General features: G+C 40.8%; 1 protein-coding gene across 9 annotated transcripts in view; it reads right to left on the bottom strand.

Annotated features, from left to right (window-relative positions):
- DENND2B (DENN domain containing 2B) overlaps positions 1-24874 on the bottom strand; it is a 154407-nt gene that overhangs the window by 41587 nt on the left and 87946 nt on the right. For 6 of the 9 annotated variants that reach the window (XM_081263942.1, XM_081263940.1, XM_081263945.1 and 3 more), the window contains one exon: positions 8557-8661. In XM_081263942.1, coding sequence (XP_081120068.1) covers positions 8557-8636 — 80 coding nt within the window. In that variant the 5' untranslated portion in view covers positions 8637-8661. Of the gene's footprint in view, positions 1-8556; positions 8662-9503; positions 9558-24874 lie in introns of all 9 variants that reach the window. The other 3 variants (XM_081263941.1, XM_081263938.1, XM_081263939.1) reach the window with 1 other exon arrangement.

Consider the following 24874-nt stretch of genomic DNA (forward strand, 5'->3'; position numbering starts at 1 on the left):
AACTTGCAATACCTGATCCCCATGCTATAAGCAAGGTCAGGGCACGTGGAGAAGGTATGTGTTAGTATTCTGGCTGAAAGACTCAGTGGAAGTCCCAGCTAACATCCAGGATCAACCTTCAGATGTGTGAGTTAAAACACTGCCAGGGGATACCAGTCCCTGGCCATGGAATCACTAAACCTTGCGGTCTTTTTAGCAAGGTCCCAGATGTCTTGAAGCAAGGACAAGCCATCTCGGTAGTCCTCTGTCTGAATTCCTAATCCCTGGAGTCTGGGAGCAAAATAAAATGGCTATTTTATACCATTAAATCTGGAAGTAATTTTGGCAATAACTGAAACAGAATTTGGTATTTTTAAGTGGGATGCTACTGAAGCAAATTTTTAAAAATATTTTTTTTTTTATTGTTGGTCGTTCAAAACATTACATAGTTCTTAATATATCATATTTCACAGTTTGAAATATTGACTCCTTGACTCTGGGGCTGTCAGTAGGAGCTTAAGGTCAAGTAAGAAAATGTCATTTAAAAGCTGAAGAAAATAGTACCTTTATTGTGTTTAAAAGTCTGGTGATTCTCTCACCTGTTATTCATGGAATACAGGAAATATAATAATAAATTTGATGAACTAGCTAAGAAAATTTGCAGGCAAAATGCTAAGGTGCCATCTGACTTCTAGCTGCCAATAATACAAGAGAAAAGAGATAAGCTAAGAAAGAAATTGCGCTGGGTCAGAAAATAAAACTGTTTCCAGTCTCTCTAGACAGGAAAAAATTCTCAAATTAAGAAATGGCTTCCAGATTGTGGTGATAGTTTTATTGTGTGTGTGTGTGTGTGTGTGTGTGTGTGTAAAACGGGGGGGGGGGGGACTCAAACCGTACACTTTACATTATTTTTTTATACATTATCCTTCAATATACCTGTAAAAATAAAATTTATTTATTTATCTAAAAAAATATGTTTATTTATTTATTTTTATGTGGTGCTAAGGTTTGAACCCAGTGTCTTACATGTGCAGGGCAAGCGCTCTACTACTGAGCTACAGCCCCAGCCCCTAAAAATAAAATTTAAATGAGGCTGAAAAATCCTTGTAAAGACCTCAAAAATTATTTTAACATACTGCCTCCTAGAACAGAAAAAAGGTCTTCAAGGTATCTTAAGAGCCAGTCTTGGCAGATCCTCTATGTAAACAATAAGACTTCTAAGAAGAATCGTTAAGAACCCAAATTGGAGAGAGCTTTATTCTTTGTAAGGATTATTTTTGTCAATTATAATGGATTGTTTAAAAAAAAAACTTACGAAGTTTTTAAAGAAGTATATCAATTTGGACTGAAAAAAAAGAGAGTACAAAAAGAAAGGAAAACTATGGACTCTTGACATATTATGGGCATGAAGAAGGTGGAGAAAACTATTCACCTGTAAGAATGAGCTTCTTTTATGGAAAAGGAAGGATAACTCAGAGGGCAGACCCAAAAATATAGAGGGTGGAAGCAGGGACAAGGTAAATGACTCTAAGGCAGTAGAATAAGACTAACCAAGAAATTAGCAACATGCGCCCCAATGAATATAAAAATTTCAACAGACTGGTGACTTTTTCTTTTTTAAAAAAAACATCTACAGTGGTTATCCTAGGCCTGTCCCATCAGTGTATTTTGAGGGACAGGTATATATTCTCTTTGTAGATCTTCACAGTGAGAGAACAGTACTCAAGGAGCTGTATACAATGAAAGGAACTGCACGCCAAAAGCCTCATCTATGCCTGGATCTGATTTTGATGGCAAGATCCTAGACTTCAATGCCATTAAGAGGATGAGATCTACATTTTAGGGAAAAGGCTGAATATGCTTTGTATCTGGAATTGTAACTGGAGGACAACTATAGTAGATTGTATTTTCCTAAGACAGCAATCACCATGTACTCCCATCCCATATATCCTTCTTACAATAAGATGTTTAATACTATTTTCATCAGGTGGTGAGAACTACCTTCCCTTCCTTTGAACTTACCTCTTTATTATGCCATACAATAGAAGAGAGACTATGTGATTTCTGAGGCTAATTTATAAAATGACATGTATAAAATGACATGTCATATTATAAAATGACATGTTCTCTTTAGATGCTTACGCTTAGAATCCAAACCCCGTTCCATAAAAGCATGGAACCAAGTGTAATGGCCACATGCAGGTATTCCCAAATTGAGGTCCCAGGCAACATCCAGCATTGTACAAGCATTCAGATGATCCTAGCCCCTACTGAATCACCACCAATCTTTAAGACACCCTAAATGATGCTGCAAGGAAGACAAACTTTCCTGGATGATCCCTATGCAAATTGTAATTTGTGAGCAAAATAAAGATCATCATTAAATTTGGGGCCATGTGTTACAAAGCAACAGATAAGCAGACCAGTATTAAAGGCATCATGATTGAATTCTAGAAAGCATCTCAGGTAAGTGGGGGGGCTGAGGTCACAGATCCTCCTGAGGGGTGGTCTGCCATGACTAGGATAGGAGAGAGTATCTGCAATGTTTTGTGGGGCAGTACTAGAGCTTGAACTCAGAGGTGCTTTACCATTAAGCCACATACCAAGTCATTTTGTCTGTTTGTTGTTGTTGTTTGTTTGTTCAAGACGGGGGGGGGGGGGGCCTGGGGTTGTGGCTCAGCAATAGAGCACTCACCTTGCATGTGTGAGGTCCTGGGTTCGATCCACAGTACCATATAAAAAATAAATAAATAAAATAAAGGTATTGTGTCCAACTACCACTAATACCACTATATATATATATATATATAAAAGACAGGGTCTCAATAAGATACTCAAGGCCTCATTAAGTTGCTGAGGCTGGCAATCTTCCTGCATCAGCCTGCCAGATCACTGGGATTACAGGTGTGCACCACTGTGCCCAGTGCTATCTTTTACCCACACCTACTATTTTCATAATTTTTTTCTTCACTGCAAGCTCTTACTCTATTATAGTTTGGATCTGGAATGTCCCTCAAAGGTTCATGTATCAAAGGCTTGATCCCAGACACAGCCATGTTCAGAGGTGGGCTTTGGGAAGTGATTGGATTATTAGAGTGTTGGACTCATCGATGGAATAACCCATTAGTGCATAACTGATGGCATTATTTGGGAGGACAGAAACTTTAAGAGGCAGGGCCTAATTGGAAGAAGTAGGTCACCAGGGCCCTGGAAGGGTATAGCACATCCTGAGCCCCTTCCTTGCTCTCTGCTTCCTGGCTGCCATGAGAGCAGCAGCTTTTATCTGCCACACCCTTCTGCTATGATGTTCTGATTACCTAAAGCCCAAATCAATGGATTCAGTGACCATGGACTGAAATCTGGAAACATGAGCCAAAATATGTCTTTTTAATTTAAGCCGTTTATGTCACGGATTCTGGTCACAGTAACAAAAGCTGACACATACACTTTTCCTGAAATCTAAAGCACAGGGTCCAAATCTGCGCCCACTTTGACAGTGGAACCTCAAGGCATGTCCAAATTTCACCATATCACTAAAAGAGGCCTCTCTTTTACTGCATAGACTTCTGCAGATGTGAATTGAAATTATAGTTCTACTACTGTTTACCTGTGTGGGATTTACCATCTTCTCATGTAACATAAGAAACTAGGCCAGATGAATTCCAAGCTCCTTCCCAACTCTAACATTCCAAAAGAGTACGTGCTGACCCCCAAAGAGCTCTGATTGAGGAAAGAAAATAAGACTCATACGGATATCCACCCTTTGGGGTACACTATGATTAGTGCCATTTGGAGGCTTCAAACCAAGGTTTCTAAGAGTAAATGTAGAGAGGAGTTACTGTTTCTTAACCAATCCTAGCTGACTGGTTAAGAAAATCCCTGGAAAAAAGATGCAGAAATATAAAGTTTTCTTTGGTGAATGACTAAGGGTAGAAAGAAAGATCAGGGCCAAACCAAACCAAGAAGCCTTGCCAAACAGGCAAGGTTGACCTTATCATGGATGGCAATAATTTTTGAGCAGGGAGATGACAGTAATGTTTATAGGAATGTGAATGTGGTGGTACAATAAAAAATTAGAAGGATCAAGATAGGAAAGCTTGGTTATTCCTCTCATTAACATTGTATCCTCTCTCTTCTCTGTGCCTCAGTTTCCCCATATATAAATCAGGTGGGTTAAACTGAATGACTTCTCTTACAGTTTGGGTCCATAATATCCCCCAAAAGGCTCAAGTGATGAAGGTTGCTGCTCCCAATGCACCAATGTTCAGCAGTGGTACTTTTGGGAAGTGATTGGTTTATGAGGCTCTAATCTCATCAAAGGATTAATCCACTGATGGATTCATAATTGAATGAACTGTTGGAAAGTGGTGGAAAGTATAAGAGGTAGGACCTAGCTGGAGGAAGCAGGTCACCTGGAAGGGTGTATCTCCTCCACAGACCCTTCCTTACTCTGCTTCCCTGCTGCCATGAGATGAGCAGCTTGCTCCACCATACGTGGCCTTCTGCCATGATATGCTGCCTTACCACAAGCACAGAAAAAAAAGGAGCCAGATGACCACAGCCTGAAACCTATAAAACCATAAGCCAAAATAAATCTTTCCCCTCTAAGTTGATTTTCTCAGGTATTTTGTCACAGTGACAGAAAGATGACTAATAATGCAAGCTCTGAGAACTCTTCTCAACTCTGCCCTTTTAAGATCTATAGAGTGGATGGAAATAGAGTCCAAAGCTAAGAAAACCCACGAGGGAAGTACTCAAGGACCCCAACAGCACAGCAGTCTATGCTTTATAAAATGTTGCCCTCCCAGCTACTTAGTCAACTGACTGATAAGCAGGTAGCACCTTCTATATGCTAAGCATTGTTCCAGGCTCTGAAAACACAAAAAGAAGCCAAAATCCTTGCCCTTAAGAATTCCACATTCTTACAGATATCCAGGTTTTGTGCACCTAAAACCAGAAGCAAGTTCTCAAACATGAGACTGACATCCTATATTTCCAAGTCACAATGACTCAGTACTAGAATTTCACAGTAAAAAAGTTGTGAAGAGCCCCTTCTGCCTGCCAGGTCTTACTACACAAGTGAAATCTCTTAGTCAAGTTCCCCAATAAAAACAATTGAATTGGGCTGGGGTTGTGGCTCAGTGGTAGAGGGCTTGCCTGGCATGTGTGAGGCACTAGGTTCAACTCTCAGCACCACATATAAACAAGTTAATAAAAAAAGGTCCATCAATAATTAAAACTATATATACATAAATAATAAAAAAAAACAGTTGAATTACCTCTGAATATGACACTTCCTTGTATGCAAGTGGCCAACTGGTTCTGGTCCTACTCCAGGTCAGCAGCACCAACACAGTAAAGCCTGACCTCTGAAATTCAGAGGTTTGAGAATCCCACCCCCACCCCCAAGAGCTGGGTGCCAAATTGTGTGAGTTGGAGTCAGAAGAGCCTATGGGGAGGTGTATCTGGCAGGAAAGGGTGAAGCAGTGCATCCATTCAGCCAATGAGAAAAAAGAAACCTGTTCCAGGAACCGAAGACACAGCAAAGAACAAAACTTAGATGGTCAAATGAAAAACCTCAGATCTCCTCTTCCTATAGATCCCTGCCAAATCAAAACTAAGCTGCAAAGGAAAAAAAAAAAAAAGGATATAAAGTAGTAAAACACCTATAAAAACCTAGGATATGGAATCCATGATCTTTAACACAGACTGGTGCAACAGTATATAAGGTGCACTCTTATGCAAATTAAGGATAAAGCACAGCAAATATGTATCTGGACAGTTCACAGGGTCCCATATGCCCATCTCCACCAGTTTCTCGTGCCCCAGAACTCCTCCCTTCCCCAAAGCTAGAAATAAATGTTTCTTAGAATCAGTGGGTTCCACTGCCTTCATGTGGATGATGTGAAGTCCTCCAAAGTGGCCAGAGTGTCAAAGACAAGCCTTCCAAGCCCCTGCCTTCACCAAACAAACTTCTGTCCATACCAAAGTATTTATTCTTCCTTAGATTCCTGGGCTGGCAATGATAAAAGGATCCCAGGTCACTGCCAAACATCTATTGAAAGATCAGACTAAGAAATTCAGGTGCCATGATCATGGATCTAAGTTGTAAATGCCTTAGAGAGAGAATGGGTCAGCCCTATATTCCTGTGTCCAGCACAGTGCCTGGCACCTAGGAGAATCCTCAGAGTTCACTCACAATGACTTCTTAAGTGAACTAGTGATCTCCTGCTTTATCCAACTGGGGGTTAAGACAACCAAAGAAACCACAAGATCACAATGTCTAACTAACCTCTACAGCCCAGGGGTTGCCTCTGAGAGAAGGGCATAGCTAGCCACAGAGGCCTGTGACTCCATGCCAAAAGCCAGGTTCCCAGAAAAGGAGGGAGGGAGAGATGGGAAATGTGGCAGGAAGGAAATGAAGACTTAGAAGGGGGGCTGGAAAGATGCTTTTTTAAGGCCCATCTGAAACTCAGATATTTACAAACACCACCCAGCATGTTTTGATAACAAGCAGGCTGAGAAGCTAAAGGAAGAGCAATTTCTAAAAACGTTTAAAAACATGTAGGCGTATATTCCAAATAGAAACTGGGGATGCTGTCAGCAGTCTTCATTCTGCTTTGAAACTTAACATAAATACTGCATATCACCTCCCACCCATACCAACCCATGCATGGTAGAAATCAGATGAAAAAAGGATTAGAGGAATTGAGTGTTGCTAGGTATGATCATCTCCAAGTATAGTTCTAAATGCACTATTAAATATGCCATTTCTTTAAAATTAAGAATAATTCTATAGAATCTCATATTTATTTCACTCCCATGATAGTCTGACATTTTTTTTAAGTGGGGAAAAACCAGACATGGTGGTGCATGCCTGTAACTCCAGCCTCTTGAGAGGCTGATAAGTTCAAGACCAGCATGGGCAACTTAGCGAGACTTTGTCTCAAAACAAAATCTAAAGAAAGGGTTGAGAACACAGCTCAGTCATAGAATACCCAGTATCCCAACCCCCCACCAAAAAATGGGAACTTTAATTCCAGTCTCCACCTGCCAACTCAATCATGGTAAGACTAAAGAGCAAGACAAGCCACCAGGCTGGTGACAGCATAGCAAAGTGGTTCCCACAATAGGCAGTAAGAGGCAGACTTTGAGATCTAAACCTAGTTCTGCCTTGGCTAAATGTTCTGGGAAAAGTTCAGTTCGGACACAAGTTCTTACTAGTCTTGCTGTGGATATAAAACTTGTTTGGTCAAGTTCCATGTTCTTACATAACTAGCAAGGCAGTCCTGCCAATCCCTGTGTGTTTGACACAGTCTACCAGACTATTTCTACTAGTACCAAGTCCTACATGTATGGTACAGGGAACCCCTGCCTCATTTCTGCCAGCCATTCCCCAGTGGGTACATCCTGTATCCTTTCTACCAATAATATCTTGATGCCAGCTCTGAATGAATCAAATATCCACCACTACCTCTGGCCAGACCTGAGGGAGCCCCACCCCATTGGGCCTCAGCCTAGCACTGTACAGCTCAGACATCCAGGAAGGATCTAATCCTATCCCAACCCACAGCTAGACAGTCTTATAGATATCCAGCCTAGTGGCTGAGGACCCAACAGTCAAACTTGCCCACTGAGACTCATCAGAAGAGGCTGGAAAAGTATGGAGAGAGAGAGAGAGAGAGAGAGAGAGAGAGAGAGAGAGAGAGAGAGAGAGAAGGCAGGCAGACAAGCCTGAAGGCTAGTCTAAGACATTAGCATTCAGCCTTACCCATGAACTGAGAAACCCTAGTGAGAGCACTGTATGTCTATCTCCAGTCTGGAAGCTTTTATCTCATCACAGGGAGATTTAGCCATTATGCTAAGCACCAAGATATATTATCTCATTTAATCTTCATAGCAACTCTGTGAGATAATTTTATATATGAGATAACTTGGATTTTAGGAGGCACAGGGAAATGTTCTGAGATCTATTTGGCAAGTAGTTAGAGCTTGAATTTGCACCCAATTCTATAGGATTCCAAAATCTGTGGTTTTTCTATAGTCCTACATTCCCATTTTTAAAAAGAGGACAAAACCAGAAGTGGATTATAACTTACTTTCAGTAAAATTTCCCACACTATCTTCTTTACAGCCCATCCTAAATTCTTATAGTCTAGACTTCTACTTGGAACTTGTGCTAAGATGCTTAACTGCCTACCAACCTCTACCCCAATGGGGTCAGTCTCCCCTATGGCAGTGTAACCCCAAGCTGTCTCTACCTTGGGAAGAGATTATATACGCTGCTTCTTGCTGGCCCTATCCCTGGAGTACTAGGGGCCTCCAACAGAACAAAACAAAGCTTGTTTTAGGGTTATTGTTTGTTATTTTTATGGAGATGAATAGAACTAGAAAAATAATGCATTTATCAAAGAAGAATTCTGCCTAATGGTCAGCATGAGCTGAGTCCAGACAAGTCACCTGGATGACTGTCAGACTCATAATGATAATTATTAATATTTTGGCAAAGATCCCACCAGGACCCAGGCTATTCAGCTATCCTTTGATGCCATCTCCTAGCCATGCTCCCCCACTCACCTGCTCAGAGTCTCCCGAGGAGCCTTAGTGCCTCCGGCTCCATGGGTGATGCTGGAATTCTTGTTGGCAGTCATGGTCATTTCGGCTCTCTGCAAACCCAGAGCCCTGCAAAGAAGACAAGTCCTGTAAGCCAAGTTTCCACAGCAGCCAGAAGCACCTCAAACCTCTTCCAGATGACCTCCAAAAGGGTTTCTGTGGCAGGAGGTAGAAACCACTTTGCCACATATGTTTAACTCCACATGTTACAGCTTAAAAGCCTCAAGAAATACCCCGCGTGGGGTTGGAAAGAATCTGTGAGCTAACAGATAACCTATTACCTCACAGAAAATGATTTGAGGAAAAAAACCTTCCATCTCCTCTAATTCCCACCTCTCCTCATTACTTAAGTTAGGTTTCCCAATTTTTTATCATTCCATACATCACTTATGATTTCTGCCATATTTGTACACCTCCTGACGTACTACTTTTTCAATATTTTTTGTGTGAATAAGCTTGAAACTGGCTTTCTTTTCTTAAAATATTTTAACCTTGTTCTAAACAATAAACCATTCATTCAACAAATATTTCTTGAGCAACTATGTCAAAGGCAAATGCAATCCAGCAAAGATAAAACAAAGCCCCTATCCTCCTGGATGTTACATCCTAGTGGAGAGAATCAGATAATGAGTATGTGTCCTGTGTGTGATGATTAAGTGTGTGTTTGTGTATATATGTTAGTTGATAAGTGGTATTTAAAAAATGAAGCAAGGGAGAGGCAAAGAGAATAAAGAGGATGTGGTATTTTAAATAGGATGTTTGGAGAAGACCATTTGGATGAAGTGACATTTAAGCAGACATAAAACAGTAAGCTAGAAGGGCTAATCATATTTTTTCTAATTCTTGTTAAATGAAATTAATATGCATTAAGATATTAATATTTACAAAATAAAAAATGTTTATTCACATACCATATAGTCAGCTAATCCATCACCAATGGTAAAAGCTCCATTCTGCAGAGAACACTATTTTATGACAAACAATGAACAGGAAAAAAAGATAAAAATTTAATAATATATTCAGACTGGAGAAGAAGGAGTAAAATTATCTCCATTTACAGATGGCATGATTTTGTAGGTAGAAAATCCTAAAAGTTCCATGAAAAAAAAAAAATTAAACTAGTAAGTGCTATAGTTTGTATCTTAAATGTCCCTCAAAGGTCCATGTGTTCTAAGTCTGGTCCCCAGACTGGCACTACTGGGAGGTGGTAAAACCTTTAGGAGGTGGCCTAGTGGAAGAAAGATAAATGGGAAGTGGATAAATCTATGAAGTGGATATTGGAACTCCAGGCCCTTCCTGTCTTTCTCTTTGCTTCCCAGACACCATGAGGTGAACAGGCCTTCTCCACTTCATGTTCCCAGCATGATGTTCTGTGCTGCCACAGACCCAAAACAACAGGGCCAAGCAACCCTGGACTGAAACCTCTGAAATGGTGAGTCAAAGTAAACCTTTCCTCCTTATAAGTTGTTTACCTCAGGCATTTTGCCATCGTAATGCAAAGCTGACCAACACAATAAGTTCAAAATAGCTTGTAGGATTAAAAAAAAAAAGTATTAAAAGATCAATGTTATTTCTATATGCTAGCAACAATTTGAAAATGAAATTAAGAAAATAATTCAAAAAAGAAAAAGAAAAGAATTCCATTAACAACAAGAAAAAAGAATAAAACCCTTAGGAAAAAAATAATACAAGACTTAAGTACTATGTAAGCTATAAAATATCATTGAAAGAAAGTAAAGACATAGAAAGACAGAAAGATATCATGGATCAGAAAACTTAATATTGTTGAGATGGCAATACTCCCCAGACTGATCTGTGGGTTCAACAGAAGATCCATCAAAATCCCAGCTGACTTCTTTAAAGAAATTGACCACATGATCCTAAAATTTCATGGAAACGCAAGGGACCCAGAGCAGCCAAAACAAAAGAATAAAAACACCTGAAAAAGAATAAAGGTGGGCTGGGCGCAGCTTGCATCTAATCCCAGCAGCTCAGGAGGCTGAGATAGGAGGATTACGAGTTCAAAGACAGCCTCAGCAAAAGCGAGGCACTAAGCAATTCAGTAAAACCCTGTCTCTAAATAAAACAGAAAACAGGGCTGGGGATGTCGCTCAGTGGTCAAGTGCCCCTGAGGTCAATCCCCAATACAAAAAATAAATAAATAAATAAATAAATAAATAAATAAATAAATAAATAAATGTGGAATGCTCGGACTTGCCAATTTCACAATATATTACAAAGCTACAGTGATTATCAAGACAGTATGATACTGACACAGGAATAGAGATTGAGAATGCATGAAAAAACAGGTTTCTGGTCAACTGATATGCAATGAAAATTCCAAGACAATTAAGTGAAGAAAGAAGAGTCTTTGCAATAAATGGTGCTGGGAAAATTGGGTATCTACTTACAAAAAAATAAAATACTACCCCTGCATCATACCATATATAATTATTAAGTAAAAATGAACCATAAACCTAAACATAGAAGCAAAAAGTACAAAAACAAAGCTTATAAGAATTCATACAAACTAATGTAACTCCACATCATGTACAACACAAAAATGGGAAGTTATACTCCATATATACATGATATGTCAAAATACCTTCTACTGTCATGTATAACTAAAAAGAACAAATAAAAAATTTTAAATCGATGTCACAATTAATAAATGGTTTCTATTAAGACCAACTTAAAATAAAAAGAAAACATACAAGAAAATCTCATAGCTGGGCATGGTGCCATTCTTAGAAGTGGCCTAGCTGGTCTCCTAGGCCATAATGCTCCGCCCAGTACTCTAACAGCAGCTCTAGGCTCTCATCTATGCCTTCATCTTGGTTCCTTGGCTAGTCAGGCTAAGGAGAGAAGATTCTCTGAAGCAGAGGAAATGCCCACTGGGAATACAGTAGAGAGGCAAAGGGGACATGAGACTGTTTCACAAATCTAAAGCTCCATCAATGGCAAAATCCAGACAGAAACTGCATGTTTGGAAAATGAAATTGTCCAATTAGCATCTACAACCAATCACCAGTCCCTCAAAAACTCAGCTCTGAAAAATTACAGACAACCATCTGAATAACTAAAATCCAAAGAAAGGAACACAGTAAGTGTTTCCCAGGTACTTGAGGTACAGTGGAAATAATACCTGTCAGAGTCAAATAACTGCATCTAGCCATGCCTCTGTCAACTGCTAGCTATGTGACCCTGCACAAGTATGGCCTGAAGACTCACTTTTTCAATTTAACTGTAATAACATGACCTACTTCTCTTGACTGCTATGTTGGGCACACAGAAACTTAATAAATGGTTTTTCTTCCAGATCACACTTCTCTGGGTATTTGGGAGACAACCACTCCATTCCCAAGCTTGAGTCATTTTTTATACTTCCTGATATTGCAATTCAATTTACCCTATGCCAGGAACTGGGCAAGGCGCTAGAACATTCTCTGCCTTACAGGATCTAACTGTGAAGGGAGAAAACTCAAGTAAAAAGTAGACATCAAGATCTGGGGTTGTGTATCAGAATACACAGAATGCACTCATCTACCATGCGTGAGGCACTGATTTGATCCTCAGCACCACATAAAAATATAGATATTGTGTCCACCTATAACTAAAAAATAAATTTTAAAAAAAAGTAGACATTAAGAAGATCTCATGGAGAGCTAGGACTGTAGCTCAATGGCAGAGCACTTGCCTAGAATGTATGAGGCACTGCATTCGATCCTTAGCAACACATAAAAATAAACAAATAAAATGAAGGCATTCTGTTCATCTACAACTACAAATTTTTTTTTTTTTAAAAAAGAAGGTCTCATGGGGAAGTCAATTAAGCCATAACCTATTTGTTTTTCACAATAAGAAAATCTAAAGAAAAGCTAAGGTACATTTATTATGAGACATGCTGCTAGATTCCTTTTATAATTATAATAGTTAATATTATAAGCCTTCACAAGTATTGAAACATCTAATCCTTTTGACAGCCCTGTGTAGTAGGAACTATTACTATTTATACTTTACTAAGGAAATGAACATACAGAGCAAGCTTGCCCAAGTCATACAGCTAGAAAGTGGAAAGGCAGGGAGGGCTCTGAGCTCAATCCAACCCTACCATCCCATCTACAGATGCGCTCCCAAAGGTCCAGGAAGGGATGTATTGGAGTTCAGTTTCTGAATAAAGCTGTTTCTCAAGGTTGCCCACCATCTAAGAATAAACCTTCCTATCCTAGAGCAAAAGAACTGTTTCCTCTTGTTTAGGAAAAGTCCATTTGGTGCCTTTCAGCAAGCATAATTGTGGATGTGACAACATGCCTTGAGGAACCCCCTAAGAGTGAAGAGGAAGAGACACAAGCATGTGGAGGGAAGCTTTCCATTCTCCTGGGGTTAAAGTTGCTACTGAAAGCAAACAAATACCGCTAAGCACTCTTATTTACTAGTCCAGGTGAGAAGTTAGAGACTTGAAAAGGAGGCCTCTAAACTACATGAGAGGATTTCTGCTGACATCTATGTGACTTTAACTTCCCAAGCAATCTGCTCACATAGAAGTTATAGCTTAAGAAGCAACTGGAAGGGCTGGGGAAAAAAGTGGCAAGGGGGACTAATCTTTTGTGTGTGCTCTGAGAACACACATACAGCCAAGGCAATGCAACCAGCACCTTAACAGTACAGTCTACCATATAGCGCGCAGCTGCGTCTGACTACTCTTGAGGGTTAACCTGTGCTCATCCTGTCCAGTAAACACCTACTCAGACTTTCTTACTAACTCCTTCCTGCACCTTTCTCATCCACAGGTCCTGGCCAAGGAGATAGGGAACAACCAGCAGCTACCCAAAGAGGGGCTTGCTTTTTCATTTCTTCCTCCAGGAGTCTAAGCAACCAATATAAGTGCTCATATCCTAAGAGGCCTAACAAAGGCAGCTAATGAGGATGACCCTTTTCTTCATGACTCTCCGTCCTCACGCTCAGCACTCAGCTATCTTCTGGATCCTCACATCAGACCCTATTCTTCCTGATAAAGGAAAAGCCCCCCCGACCCTGCTCCCCTGAGGAATCCTATGAGTGAAGAGGAGAGAAGCTTCCCATTCTCCTGGGGTTAAAGTTGCTACTGAGGGAGGTAAACACAATCCTTCCCTGCCTTCTCCCCTCACCAACCACCTGCCTGATTCCCGTGAGGATGGAAGGGCTTCTAGAAACAGACCAAGAAAAGAACTTTAGATACAGGTATGGCCCTTTTCTATCTTCCTGGGCCTGCCTCGTTCATTCTCCTTCTGCCATAATTCCCTTCCCCTACACACCTACACACAACCCAGGAAAGGTCACCATTAGAATGATTATTTGGCTCTGCTCTGCCTAAAAATGACAGATTACAAAGGAAAGGATAATGGTAGAGGGCTGGAGGGAAGGGGACACAGGGATAAGGTTCCTCAAGTCAATCCCATTCCTTCCAAAATGCCAGACCCCTTTTTTCCTTCACTACTTCTATATACCTGGTACCTTGGATCCCTTCCATTTCAGCCTTAGGGTCTGAGAATCTACATCCAGAAAGACCTTCAAGCAGAAATAAGAAGTGAATAATGAGCCTAGTCAGGTGGAAAGGAACCAGGGCTTGTTTTGTTGGGAGGTCAGAAGGATTGCCGGGTATTTTTACAAATCCCTGGGATGCTGAAATCTCCCTCAATCAGCCATGGAGGTTTATTTTGCTGTTGTTAAATAACAATCAGAAAAAAATCAAGGCTTCTTTCCTCCTACACACTATTTCCCAATCCTCTCTCTCATAGAAAGCCTTTCCTTTAAATTTGGATTTTCAACCTCAACCAGTTTTCAAACCACTCTTCCAGCCAGATGGTCCTTCTCCACTTTAGCACAGATTTTGTAGAGGCTTGTAGTTGGGTTTAAACACTTCCTGAAAGCCTGAATTGGAGTGAAGGCTTGTTAGGCAACTCTAAAGAAAATCTGGTAGCTTCCAACATAGTTTCAAAAACCAAGACAACTGTTTCTGCCAGTCTGGACACTGCCTCCCAGCAAGCAGTTTAACCTGGCTCTGCACGGTCGGTGGAGCTGACCAATGCCTTGTCACCATATAAAAGATATAAGCAGAATGGAGGACTGTCCCACAAACAACCTGCTTCTGGGGGACCTAACCACCCCCTTCTTTCACTTATTAAAAAAAAAAAAACATGGTGGGTGCATTATTATGAAGACCATGCAGAGGCCACAGTACTAAACCATATCAGTGCCTATCCTTAGCCGGCCCTGTCAGACTACAGTAGCTGCTGTTTCCTGTATATGCCAGAAATGTTTATGCCTCCAAGCTTTTGTTCAGTCAATCCCTCCTATCTTAAATGTCCTCTAGGCCCATTCTTTCTTTAATAGCCAGTTCAAATGTCAATTTCTTTCTGAAGACTTTCCTGTCCCTAAGACCTGACCTCATTCTCACCCTTCCCATGCTCTTTGATCTAGTTGAACACAACCCAACTGATGGCAAGAAACTTCCCTGCTCTGGAAAAGCACACCACCTACAGCTGAACTTTCTCAGAGGAGGACTAGGAAATAATAAGAGCTAAAGGAACTGGGCTAATCTCCATGCCTCTGTTTCCCCATCTGTGGCATAGGGAGAATGCCTCACCTCTACAGTTAGAGCATAAAGACCAATGAGAAGTCATCTATTAAAAAATAGAAGTTATTTGGGATCCAGAAAGAACACAATGGAAGCCTCAGGTCTAACTTTCTACCTTTACCCACACTCAACTTTCATACCTCCTCACTCATCCTCATTCTTAGATAACTTTGTTCCTACTAGATTGAAAAAATAGAAATGATCAGAACAGACTTACAATAAGTGACCACCACCCATCACACTTACCCACCAGCAGCATCAGTGCGGATGGTCATTCCTCGGCTCACAACCCTCAGAAATATAGTTTCCATTCACTCAAAGTGAAAGCCAAAATCTTTACAATGACTTACAAGGCCTTTAATCATCATAAACTTGATTTCATTCTCTACTCTGGCCACACTATCTCCTTATTATATCATTACACACACCAGGCACATTCCTACACCAGAGCCTTCATTCCTATTGTAACTGGAACACATTCCCCCAGAGCATCTGCTTCCTCACCTCCTTCAAGTCTCTGGATAGATACAACTCAGCCACTCTCCCCTCTTTTTCATTTTATTTTTATCCACAGCATTTATCATCATTCAACATACTACTTTTCTTTTCTACTTTTATGTATACGTAAGCTCCATGATACTAAGAATTTTTGTCTGTTCGTGATGTATCCTCACTGCCTAAAACAGTCCCTACCACACAACAGGCCCTGACAAAACACTTGTCCACCACCTCATAGTGGCCCTCCGTGTAGGGTGAGCCACTTTGAGCTCTACTGCCCATCTTCTGTCCCTACCATCCTTCCCAGAGAAGCGTCTGACCTACCTGTAGCAATCATACCCACTCAGAAAATTCAAAAGGGGGCCAACACCCTTTGAGCACCCAAAAGGTAAGTAGGGATGGTTTCAGCTTATGAACTCAACTAAAATTGCTCTCTGAAAAGATGGCTGCAATGACTTTCTCATTATAGAATGTAAAGGTCATCTCTCTGGGCTTCCTTTCCTGATGTCTACTGTTTTGGACACTACTGATCAGCACTCCCAGGATCACAGTATTGTAGTTTACTCTCAGTCTGGACCATACCCTTGGTGTGGAAGATCTTTACACTCAACAAAAGGGGGAATAAGTTAAGAAAGACTGGGAAATACTGTAGGAAAAGCAGAGAAAGATAAACAGGTATGGGCATGAAAAGTTTTCATTTGCTTACTTCAATCTTTTTTTGAGGGTGTCTTTCTAGCTGAGCCACCATGCTACTACTGTACACTCTGGTACTTACCCTTAGCAGGTCCCCATCATGCCTGAGATAAACAAGTAAAAATTCTGGTACAATGTATCAAGAGTTGTGATAGAAGTGCTACAAAGAGCTCTGGGAGCAAGGAAAAAGACTCCTGACCAGGTGGATAGAATGTACATAGGGAGGGCTGCTGGAGAAGACAGAAAGTAACACTGGGCTGAGTCTTTCAAGTCTTTCAGGATTTGTAGGAGATAAAGAAGGCATAAAAACATTGTAAGTGGAAGAAAAACCACAAGCAAAAGCCAAAGAGACCTTGGAGCAAGCAGAGATTTCTTAAATAGAACACAAAAAGTGATAACCATAATGAAAAAACACTGATAAAGTAAACTACATTAAATAAGAACTCTGTTCATTCTTTTTAATGCCATTTAGAGAGAAAAATTAATCTAAAGGCTGTAGCTCAGCGGCAGAGCGCTTGCCTAGCATGTGTAAGGCACTGGGTTCGATCTTTAGCACCACATAAAAATAAACAAATTAAATGCATTCTGTCCATCTATAACTACAAAAAATTTTTTTAAAAAAATCTACAGAGTGAAAGAGGATATTCCCACTATCTATCCAGGATATACAAATAACTCCTACAAATCAATAAGAAAAACATACCCAAAAGACTGAAACAGATATTCCACTAGAGAGGATATCCAAATGTCTAAGAAAGATATAAAAGGAAATCCAACTTCATTAGTTTTCAAGAAAATGCAAATCAAAACCACAATATGACACCATTAACATACTCACAATGGATAAAATGAAAAATATAGAAAATACCTATTGGTAGTACAGATGTGAAACAATTGGAACTCTCAAACATTTACAATGGAAGTATAAATTAATACTACCACTTTGGAAGAATGTTGCTTATTACATACTAAAGTAAACATATGCATACCCCATGACCCAGCAATTCCTCTCTTAGGTATATTCCTAACAGAATATGTGTACCAAAGGCAAGTACAATAATATACATAGCAGCACCATTTGTAATTGCAATGAAACTGAACACTATGCAAATGTCCATCATTAGAAGAATGGAAAGTAAGTTATGTATATTTTCACAATGAAATACTACAGAGCAATGAGAATGAACAATCTATAGATACATATAACACATGAATAAATCTCTGGAATATTATGTTGAATAAAAAGACACCAAGAAAATATACTGCATGATTTTATTTATAGAAAATACAAAAACAGTAAAATAACATATCTATGCCATTAGAAGTCAGGATAATGGGTACCCATAAAGGGAATAATAGACAGGAGGGTTATTCTGGGATACTGTTAATATTCTGTTTTTTGCCCGGGTGTTGATTACATAGGTTTATTTGTAAAAATGTGTTAAGCTGCATGTAAACATACTTTCATGTTTATATAACATACTTCAATAAAGTTTTAACATAGCACACAAGATGCAGAGCTCAGCAGATTTGGGAAGGTTAGATCCAGAGAACAAGATTATCAAGAAATAATAGAAAGTCACATTCAAACTGCAAGTCTAAGCTAGAGTACTAGGGTTCAATTTCCCTCTGGGGTAAAGCCCTTTGTCATTCAATTAAGGTAGCAGAGGAAAGTGCATTTACAACTCTAAGAGACAGCTGTCATTATCTCTGTTTTATGGATGAAGAAACTGAGGCTCAGAGACAGTAAGTAATTTTCCTAGTGTTTCATAGTAGGTGGAAGAACCCAGAGTCTACAGAGGTTGGCACTAGGCTCTATAACTAACACCAAGCACATCAGTCCTTTGGTGGCTCTCCTATCTTTGGCAGGAAGCCAACCTCCATCCCAAGTATCCCCCTATAGTCCAACTCTGTCTGGATAAAGAGTTATAAAAGGGCACTGGCAGAAGATCATGCCTGGCCCCCAAATTCTTGGTGTTCAACCTCATTTTTCTTTAAGTCATCTAGTTCAGAGGGTTCTGACATAACACAAAAGAAATAAATAAAAAGATGCTCATCATCATTCTTCCCCATCTAGAGACAGAGCAGCTCACAAAAGAAAATCCTGGGTCAAAGGCCTTCCCCTAATAGTGCAGTCCCTCTGGAGCTGAGAGAGGAGGTAAGGGAAGTCTGTCCAACCATATGTCCAACTCCTTTAAATGTCGTGATGGTAACAGAATTTGCCTCATATTCCCCCTTCAAATAGAACAAGTGCTTCTTGGCAATTGCAGGTCTGTGGTTCTCAGGTTGTGTGATAAGGTGCCCCAGAGCACTGTGGTGAACTCACTGCAAGATATTTGAAATTTTTGAGGGAAATAGAGCAAATATTGAACATTTGTCAGACAACCCACAAGTTCAGTTTCAACATCACATTACACTATGTTCTTTTTGATGATGTCATTTCTTGTGAACCTGGGTTTTCAACAGTTGCTGTGAAAAAAACCAAGGACCACGTGAAAAGCAATGTGGAGCAGGAAATGAGGATGGCAGTACTCCATGTGAGACATTGTGCATCATCCATTATGTCCCACTGGCAAGTAATTATGGTTATTTAAGAATGAAATAAAAATATTTTTCCCTTCAATTTATGTGTGTATTTTTTTTCAGGTGGTTACTCCATTTGTTAGGGTACACATATGAAAACACCACTAAGATTGAGAAAGTTTGGAAGTCTCTGTGCAGTTGTTTGTGAGTCTCCGTGGAGTTCCCAGGGCAGGTCTAAACCTGCCCCAGGAGCCAGCAACACTCAGGCCTTGGGCAGTGTACTCCAAGAACAGCCCTGCAGCCTGAAAAAGAAGTGGCGGCACAGCAGCTATCCCTCCATGCAGGGGTCATGCACATCTGTCAAATTCATGCCAGGCCCCTCTCAACTCCCTCCCTGAAAAGCTCTATTCAGCACCAACCTCATGAATAAAAGCCAAAGCCAGCCCAGAAGCCAGGAGGCCAGTAGGGGACTTCCACACATACTCAGACTTGGGCAATGTCCATACACCAAACCATTAATCCACAGGGAGGCGGAGTGATGGGAACCCAGAGGGCTTCCACTGGCACTCTTGTACGGAAAGGCCAACTCAGCTTTCTGGGTGAAGATTTGCATGAAAATACCTTCTTTGTTCCAATGTGGTTTCTTGCCAGCTACAATCCCCTTCCATTCTTCCTTGAAGTCATAATCCTCCCCTGGTGACATCACAGCTTTTGATACAACAAACTGTTGTGATGTCACAGAACTCAACTTTTGTTATTTAAGAGGGGGCACTGGGATGGAGAATGTGACAAAAGACAAGAATAGAATACAGTTATAGAACTGGAATTTTCTTTTTTCATGCTAATTTCCGTGGTAATAAAGGGCAATGACTCAAAAAAGGAAAGGCAGGCCACTGGCAGCAAGACTGTGTGCAGACCTGTCTAAAACTAGTGGGTGTTGGGTCAGGGGTGGGCCGAGAGGAGACAAAAGAAAGAAGATTTCCATACCAGATTTGGCCAAAAATAAAGATGTTTTGGGCCTGGCCAAACCTGGGGCCTTGGCTTTCCATCGTCCACTGCCTGGGCACAGAGAAAGAAGAGAAAAACAGAAAAACAGGGGCAACATTTCTTTGACAGTAATAAGCTTTTATTATATGCCACTTTAAGTTCTGGAATAACTTAGAACACCCCCTGGAAATGAGTATTTGGGATACTGTATTGTGTTCTGGGCTCCACACTGGCAGAGGGACAGACCTTGCTAATTTGAACTGCATCCTTCAGATAGTGTCCAGGATGGAGAAGACACTCAAGAGACCTGTCACAGGAGAAAGACTAAAGAACTGAGAATGTTTAACCTGAGAAGAGAAGGCTGGGGGCGGGGGGATAATTGCCTTGAGAATTCTGAAAGGCATTCAAATGGAAAAGGGATTAAATATGTTTTCCTATGATACCCCAAAGACACCTTAGACAATCAAAGGACAAAATAAGGATGAACTTTTTATTCTTAAATTCAGAACACAGACTATACTTCTTTTCAATTTCTTATTTCTCAATTACACACTACTCTTAAGGGTAAACCCTTAAGGATAAGGACCGCCTTGTCCATTGTTATTCCAGAACTTAAAGTGGCATATAATAAAAGCTTATTACTATGTGTCAAAGAAATGAACAAATGAAGCAATGACAATGGTCTATAAAAACTGTTGGTATTTACAGGGACTCACTGGCTCTATACAGTTGTTTTTTGTTTTTTGGTTTTTTTGTTTTTGTTTTTGTTTTTTTTGAGATAGGATTTCACTATCTCACTACCAGCCCAGACTGGTCTGGAATTCCTAGTCTCAAGGTATCCTCCTGTCTCAGCCTCCTGAGTGCTAGGACTAAGGGTGAGTGGTGCCACAACACCCTCCTGCAGGTTATCCACTCGATTAAATGCTTGCAATACAACAGTGGAAAAACAGATAAGGTTAGCCAACTTCCTATCCTTTGTAGACTGGCCCAAGTGATACCCAACATTCCTTCCAATATTGCAATTTATTCATTCTTATATGTGACTAAAAAAATTAAACTAAGAAGAAAGAGTACCTCCAAGGGCCATAGACAAACCCACCACCACCACTACTCATAAGCCTAGAGATCTGGATAAAGCATGGCTTCCTTCTCAGCTGAGAGAGGCCTCACACAGAGGCAGCACTAATGGGGCGTGTATCAAGGGCCACACCTCACCACCAGACAGAATAGTTCCCACATGAACCTGGGCCCTTCCAACCCCACAATAAATAAGTATGGTCTGGTTAGATGATAGTAGATATTATTAGTCTACCTCACTTCTCTCAAAGAACTTAAAATTTCCCCAACCTGCTTGCGATCATAAGAATGACAACTTAAGGACTATGGAGCCATTTTTGGCCCAGATTATACTGGAGTTAAAGACCCAGTTCCAGTTACTGAGGGCATGAGACTATCTAACTGAAATAAGACATTATTTAACAAATAATGCCAGAGATTATCCTCTTCAAAGCAGTCCTTATAGGCCTACACATTTATTCAAATACATTCTCAAAACATTTCTGAAATTCTTGTTTGTAAATTGCCCTCATCAATTTGGTGACCGTATCTGAATTTACCCTGAAGAAAAGTTTGCATCCTTCATGAGTTCTAAGTCCTTCAGAGCCAAATAACAAAAACAGGTACATATTAGGGAATAACATCTTGGGGCAGAACATGCAGAACCATCAAGCATACATTGCAGAGCCTTGATATCAAAAAGAATGCATATCAAACAGTCCCATATCTCTACACTTTGAAACCAAGAGATATTTAAGTATCTAATAAGTCCCAAGCACTGCCACAGAAAATTTATACTCCCCTAAGTTCCTGTCTACCCTTTAAGAGAATTCATAAGCTCCCCAAGATTCATTTTAAGAATCCCTGTCCCAGACAGGCCTGGTGGCATACACCTATAATCCCAGTGACTCAGAAGGCTAAGACAAGAGAACTGCAATTCCAAAGCCAGCCGCAGCAACTTAGCAAGTCACTATGCAACTTAGCAAGATCCTGTGGTTAAGCACCCCTGGGTTCAAACCCTGGTGTAAGGAAGGGAGGGAGGGAGGGAGGGAGGGAGGAAGGAAGGAAGGAAGGAAAAGAATTCCTGTCCTAACCCATTTTGCCTTTCCCACAAATGTACAGGTAATTGTGAATGGAGGCTCATAGCTCAGCAGATATGCCACTGCTAGGCACTAGAAGACATTCACTCACTGTAGGTATCCTGCTTTCCTGAGTTCCTGGGCACTATATTTCAAACCTGGGTGTCAACAATTTATAAACTACTATATGTCATGGCTCACAAGAAGTGTTTGAAATAGTTAAATCCAAAAATAGTAAACTTGCAAATGCCAAGAATGCACAAATGCGTTATTTTCTAAAGTGATTTTTACAACTGCTTCTAGAGACAACTACCACAGAAAAGTGAGATCTACCTGCAGGAAACCAGACTCACTCGGCTGTGGAACTGAGGTAAACACTGTAGGATATGGTCACAGCTTGTATTTCCCAAAGTCCCCCATCTCCCTGGGGAATCCTGGAGAATGGGGCTCCTACCCTTTTCTGAGCCAGACAGCATGCTCACCAAGCTGCTTCCAACATACTAAAAGCCACCCAAGTCACAGCTGACTCATGTCATTGCTTTCTGTAATGAGGTATGATATGTATCTAAGCCCTTGTGTATTTTCATATTTGTAGCCTACAATTAGACATTTTTGAGGGATGTAGCTAACTAGTGGTTCTGTTCAGTGACCTATAATTATTCACACAGGCATCATGGTCAATCCAGACAACAATCAAGCCTGGAAGTGCTATGGTTCAAACTTCATGGAGGAGGCTACTTGGCTCTAGGAAGATCCAGAGAATACTGTTAGCTGTATGCTGAGGAAGGACCGTACTATCCCACCTTGGCTGCCCACAGAGGCACTCCCCGCTTGGTCCCCTTCATCCTGTCCTCCTCTCTTCCACTGCCTGGCTCAGCAAAGCTCACTCCCCAAGTTCAAGTATGGGCACAATTAGTTGTCCAGTGCCCGCTGTGGATCACTTTGTTGAACACAATCTCTATTATCAAGGTAACAGCAATGTAAAGCAATTAAACTCCACACACATTTTCCACCTAAGAAAAACTGAGCACATAAAACAGTCCACAGAATCATGCAGCCAGTCATAGGCAGGAGGCCCTCCTCTGAGACAGCCTTTTTATCACCAGTTGCAAAGGCCCCACTGTTCCCAAGGGCCTCACAGAGTCACTGTCCCACCATGCAAATGCCCACTACTGTATTTCCCCACGAATTTCCTGGCTGGGAGGGAAAGGCTGTTTTAGCACAAAAGACATTTCACATACACATTTGATTCCAATAAAAACTGGTTTCTTGTTTTTTTTAATAGCAGCTCAAATCCCCAGCTAAATATAATCAAATACATTGCCACTAACTAGCCTAATGAGTTTGAAGTACAGTTGTAACTCATATCTTAGAGAAGCATACATATTAAGATTGAGTCTAATACCTAACCTCAATTACTTTGTAAGTTTTCCTTCTTCCCCAGTGCTGGCTCTAAGTACTTTTCAAACTCACTCTCTTGTTAGCTCATTTGAGTCTACCAGCAAGTTCAGGCAGTTAAATGCAATAAGGATTTTCTCCTTTTCAAAAAGGAGGTAGCTGGGACTCAGGGTCATGAAGGCTGTGTAATTTGCCCCAAGATCACTTTACTAATAAATGCAGAACCAGGTCTAAGAACTGCTCTGTAACTATAATCTCAATTTCTTCATATGTCAAATATTAATAATAGCTACCTCACAGGGTTACTGTAAGGACAAATCAATTAATATACATAAAATGTCTGAAATGGTTTCTGCTTCATAGTGTTGTTGTTGTTGTTATCATTATTACTAAGTATTATCACCACCACCACCTAGGACAGCCAATTCTCCAAATCTAAAGCTTTTTTCCCTTTATCCTGCTGCAGATTTACAAAGATTGTTCAAGAACAGCTTCATCTAATCTTGAGTAAGTCTGGCCCATGTCCTATAATTTATCTATGAACACAGAACTCACTAGGATCTCTATCTTGCCACTCCACAAATTTCTCTATACCTGCGTACACACAGAGAAATACACCTACCATCTTTTCTGCAAGTCTTTTTCTAGTCTCAGGACCTCTGATGTCACTTACACTATGTTAGCCACCATTCTGTTGCTTGCCCTGCTGCTTATAGCCAACTCTTCCTTCAATTACCATTTCATTGGTATTTTATCGTTGCCAAGCCTCCTTGTACTAGGTACAGCGCAAAACAATCTCTGTCCTCTATCATGTATCAAATAAGAAGTGCAGGAACTAAAGGCGTAGTGAAAGTTCAAAGGTACCAGAAAATAACTCTGATGGCAGGACAAAAAAAATCTCAAAGAAGGTAATGCTGAAATGAGTTTTATAGTAACTGAAGTTCTTTCTACAAACAAGGGGAGAGCAAACATTTCAATCCAAGAGAAAAGTATATACATAATGATGCAAGACATGATACAGATCATGACTTCAGCGCGAGCAGTAAGGCTGCAGCCCCCGAGCTGCCCGGCTCCCTCGGCCGCTTCTCCTTCTCCTCTCCACCTTTCCGCTTTGCTTCTCCCCCCGCCGTCTCTCCTCCCATGCTCAGTCCCTAAATCTAGATCTCAATTTCTTTCCCCCACCACGCCCGCTCTCCCACGTGTCCAGTACCCGGCCCGCGTGGGCCCCGAGGCGCTGCCTCCCCTCCCCCAGCCCGCACCCCCTCCCCGGGGGTCCCGAAGGCCACAGCTGGGCCGCCGCCGCCGCCGCTTCCCGCGGAGCACCATAGAGCAGACACTTCACCGCGCGAGTGAGCTGCCGAGTTAAATGGAACAGCTGATAAGATGAGTGACAATTTAAAATCTAAGTGATCCAACATGGCGGCAGACGCGG

Source organism: Spermophilus citellus (assembly GCF_964194105.1).
Source record: "Spermophilus citellus genome assembly, chromosome: 2".
NCBI lineage: Eukaryota > Metazoa > Chordata > Mammalia > Rodentia > Sciuridae > Spermophilus > Spermophilus citellus.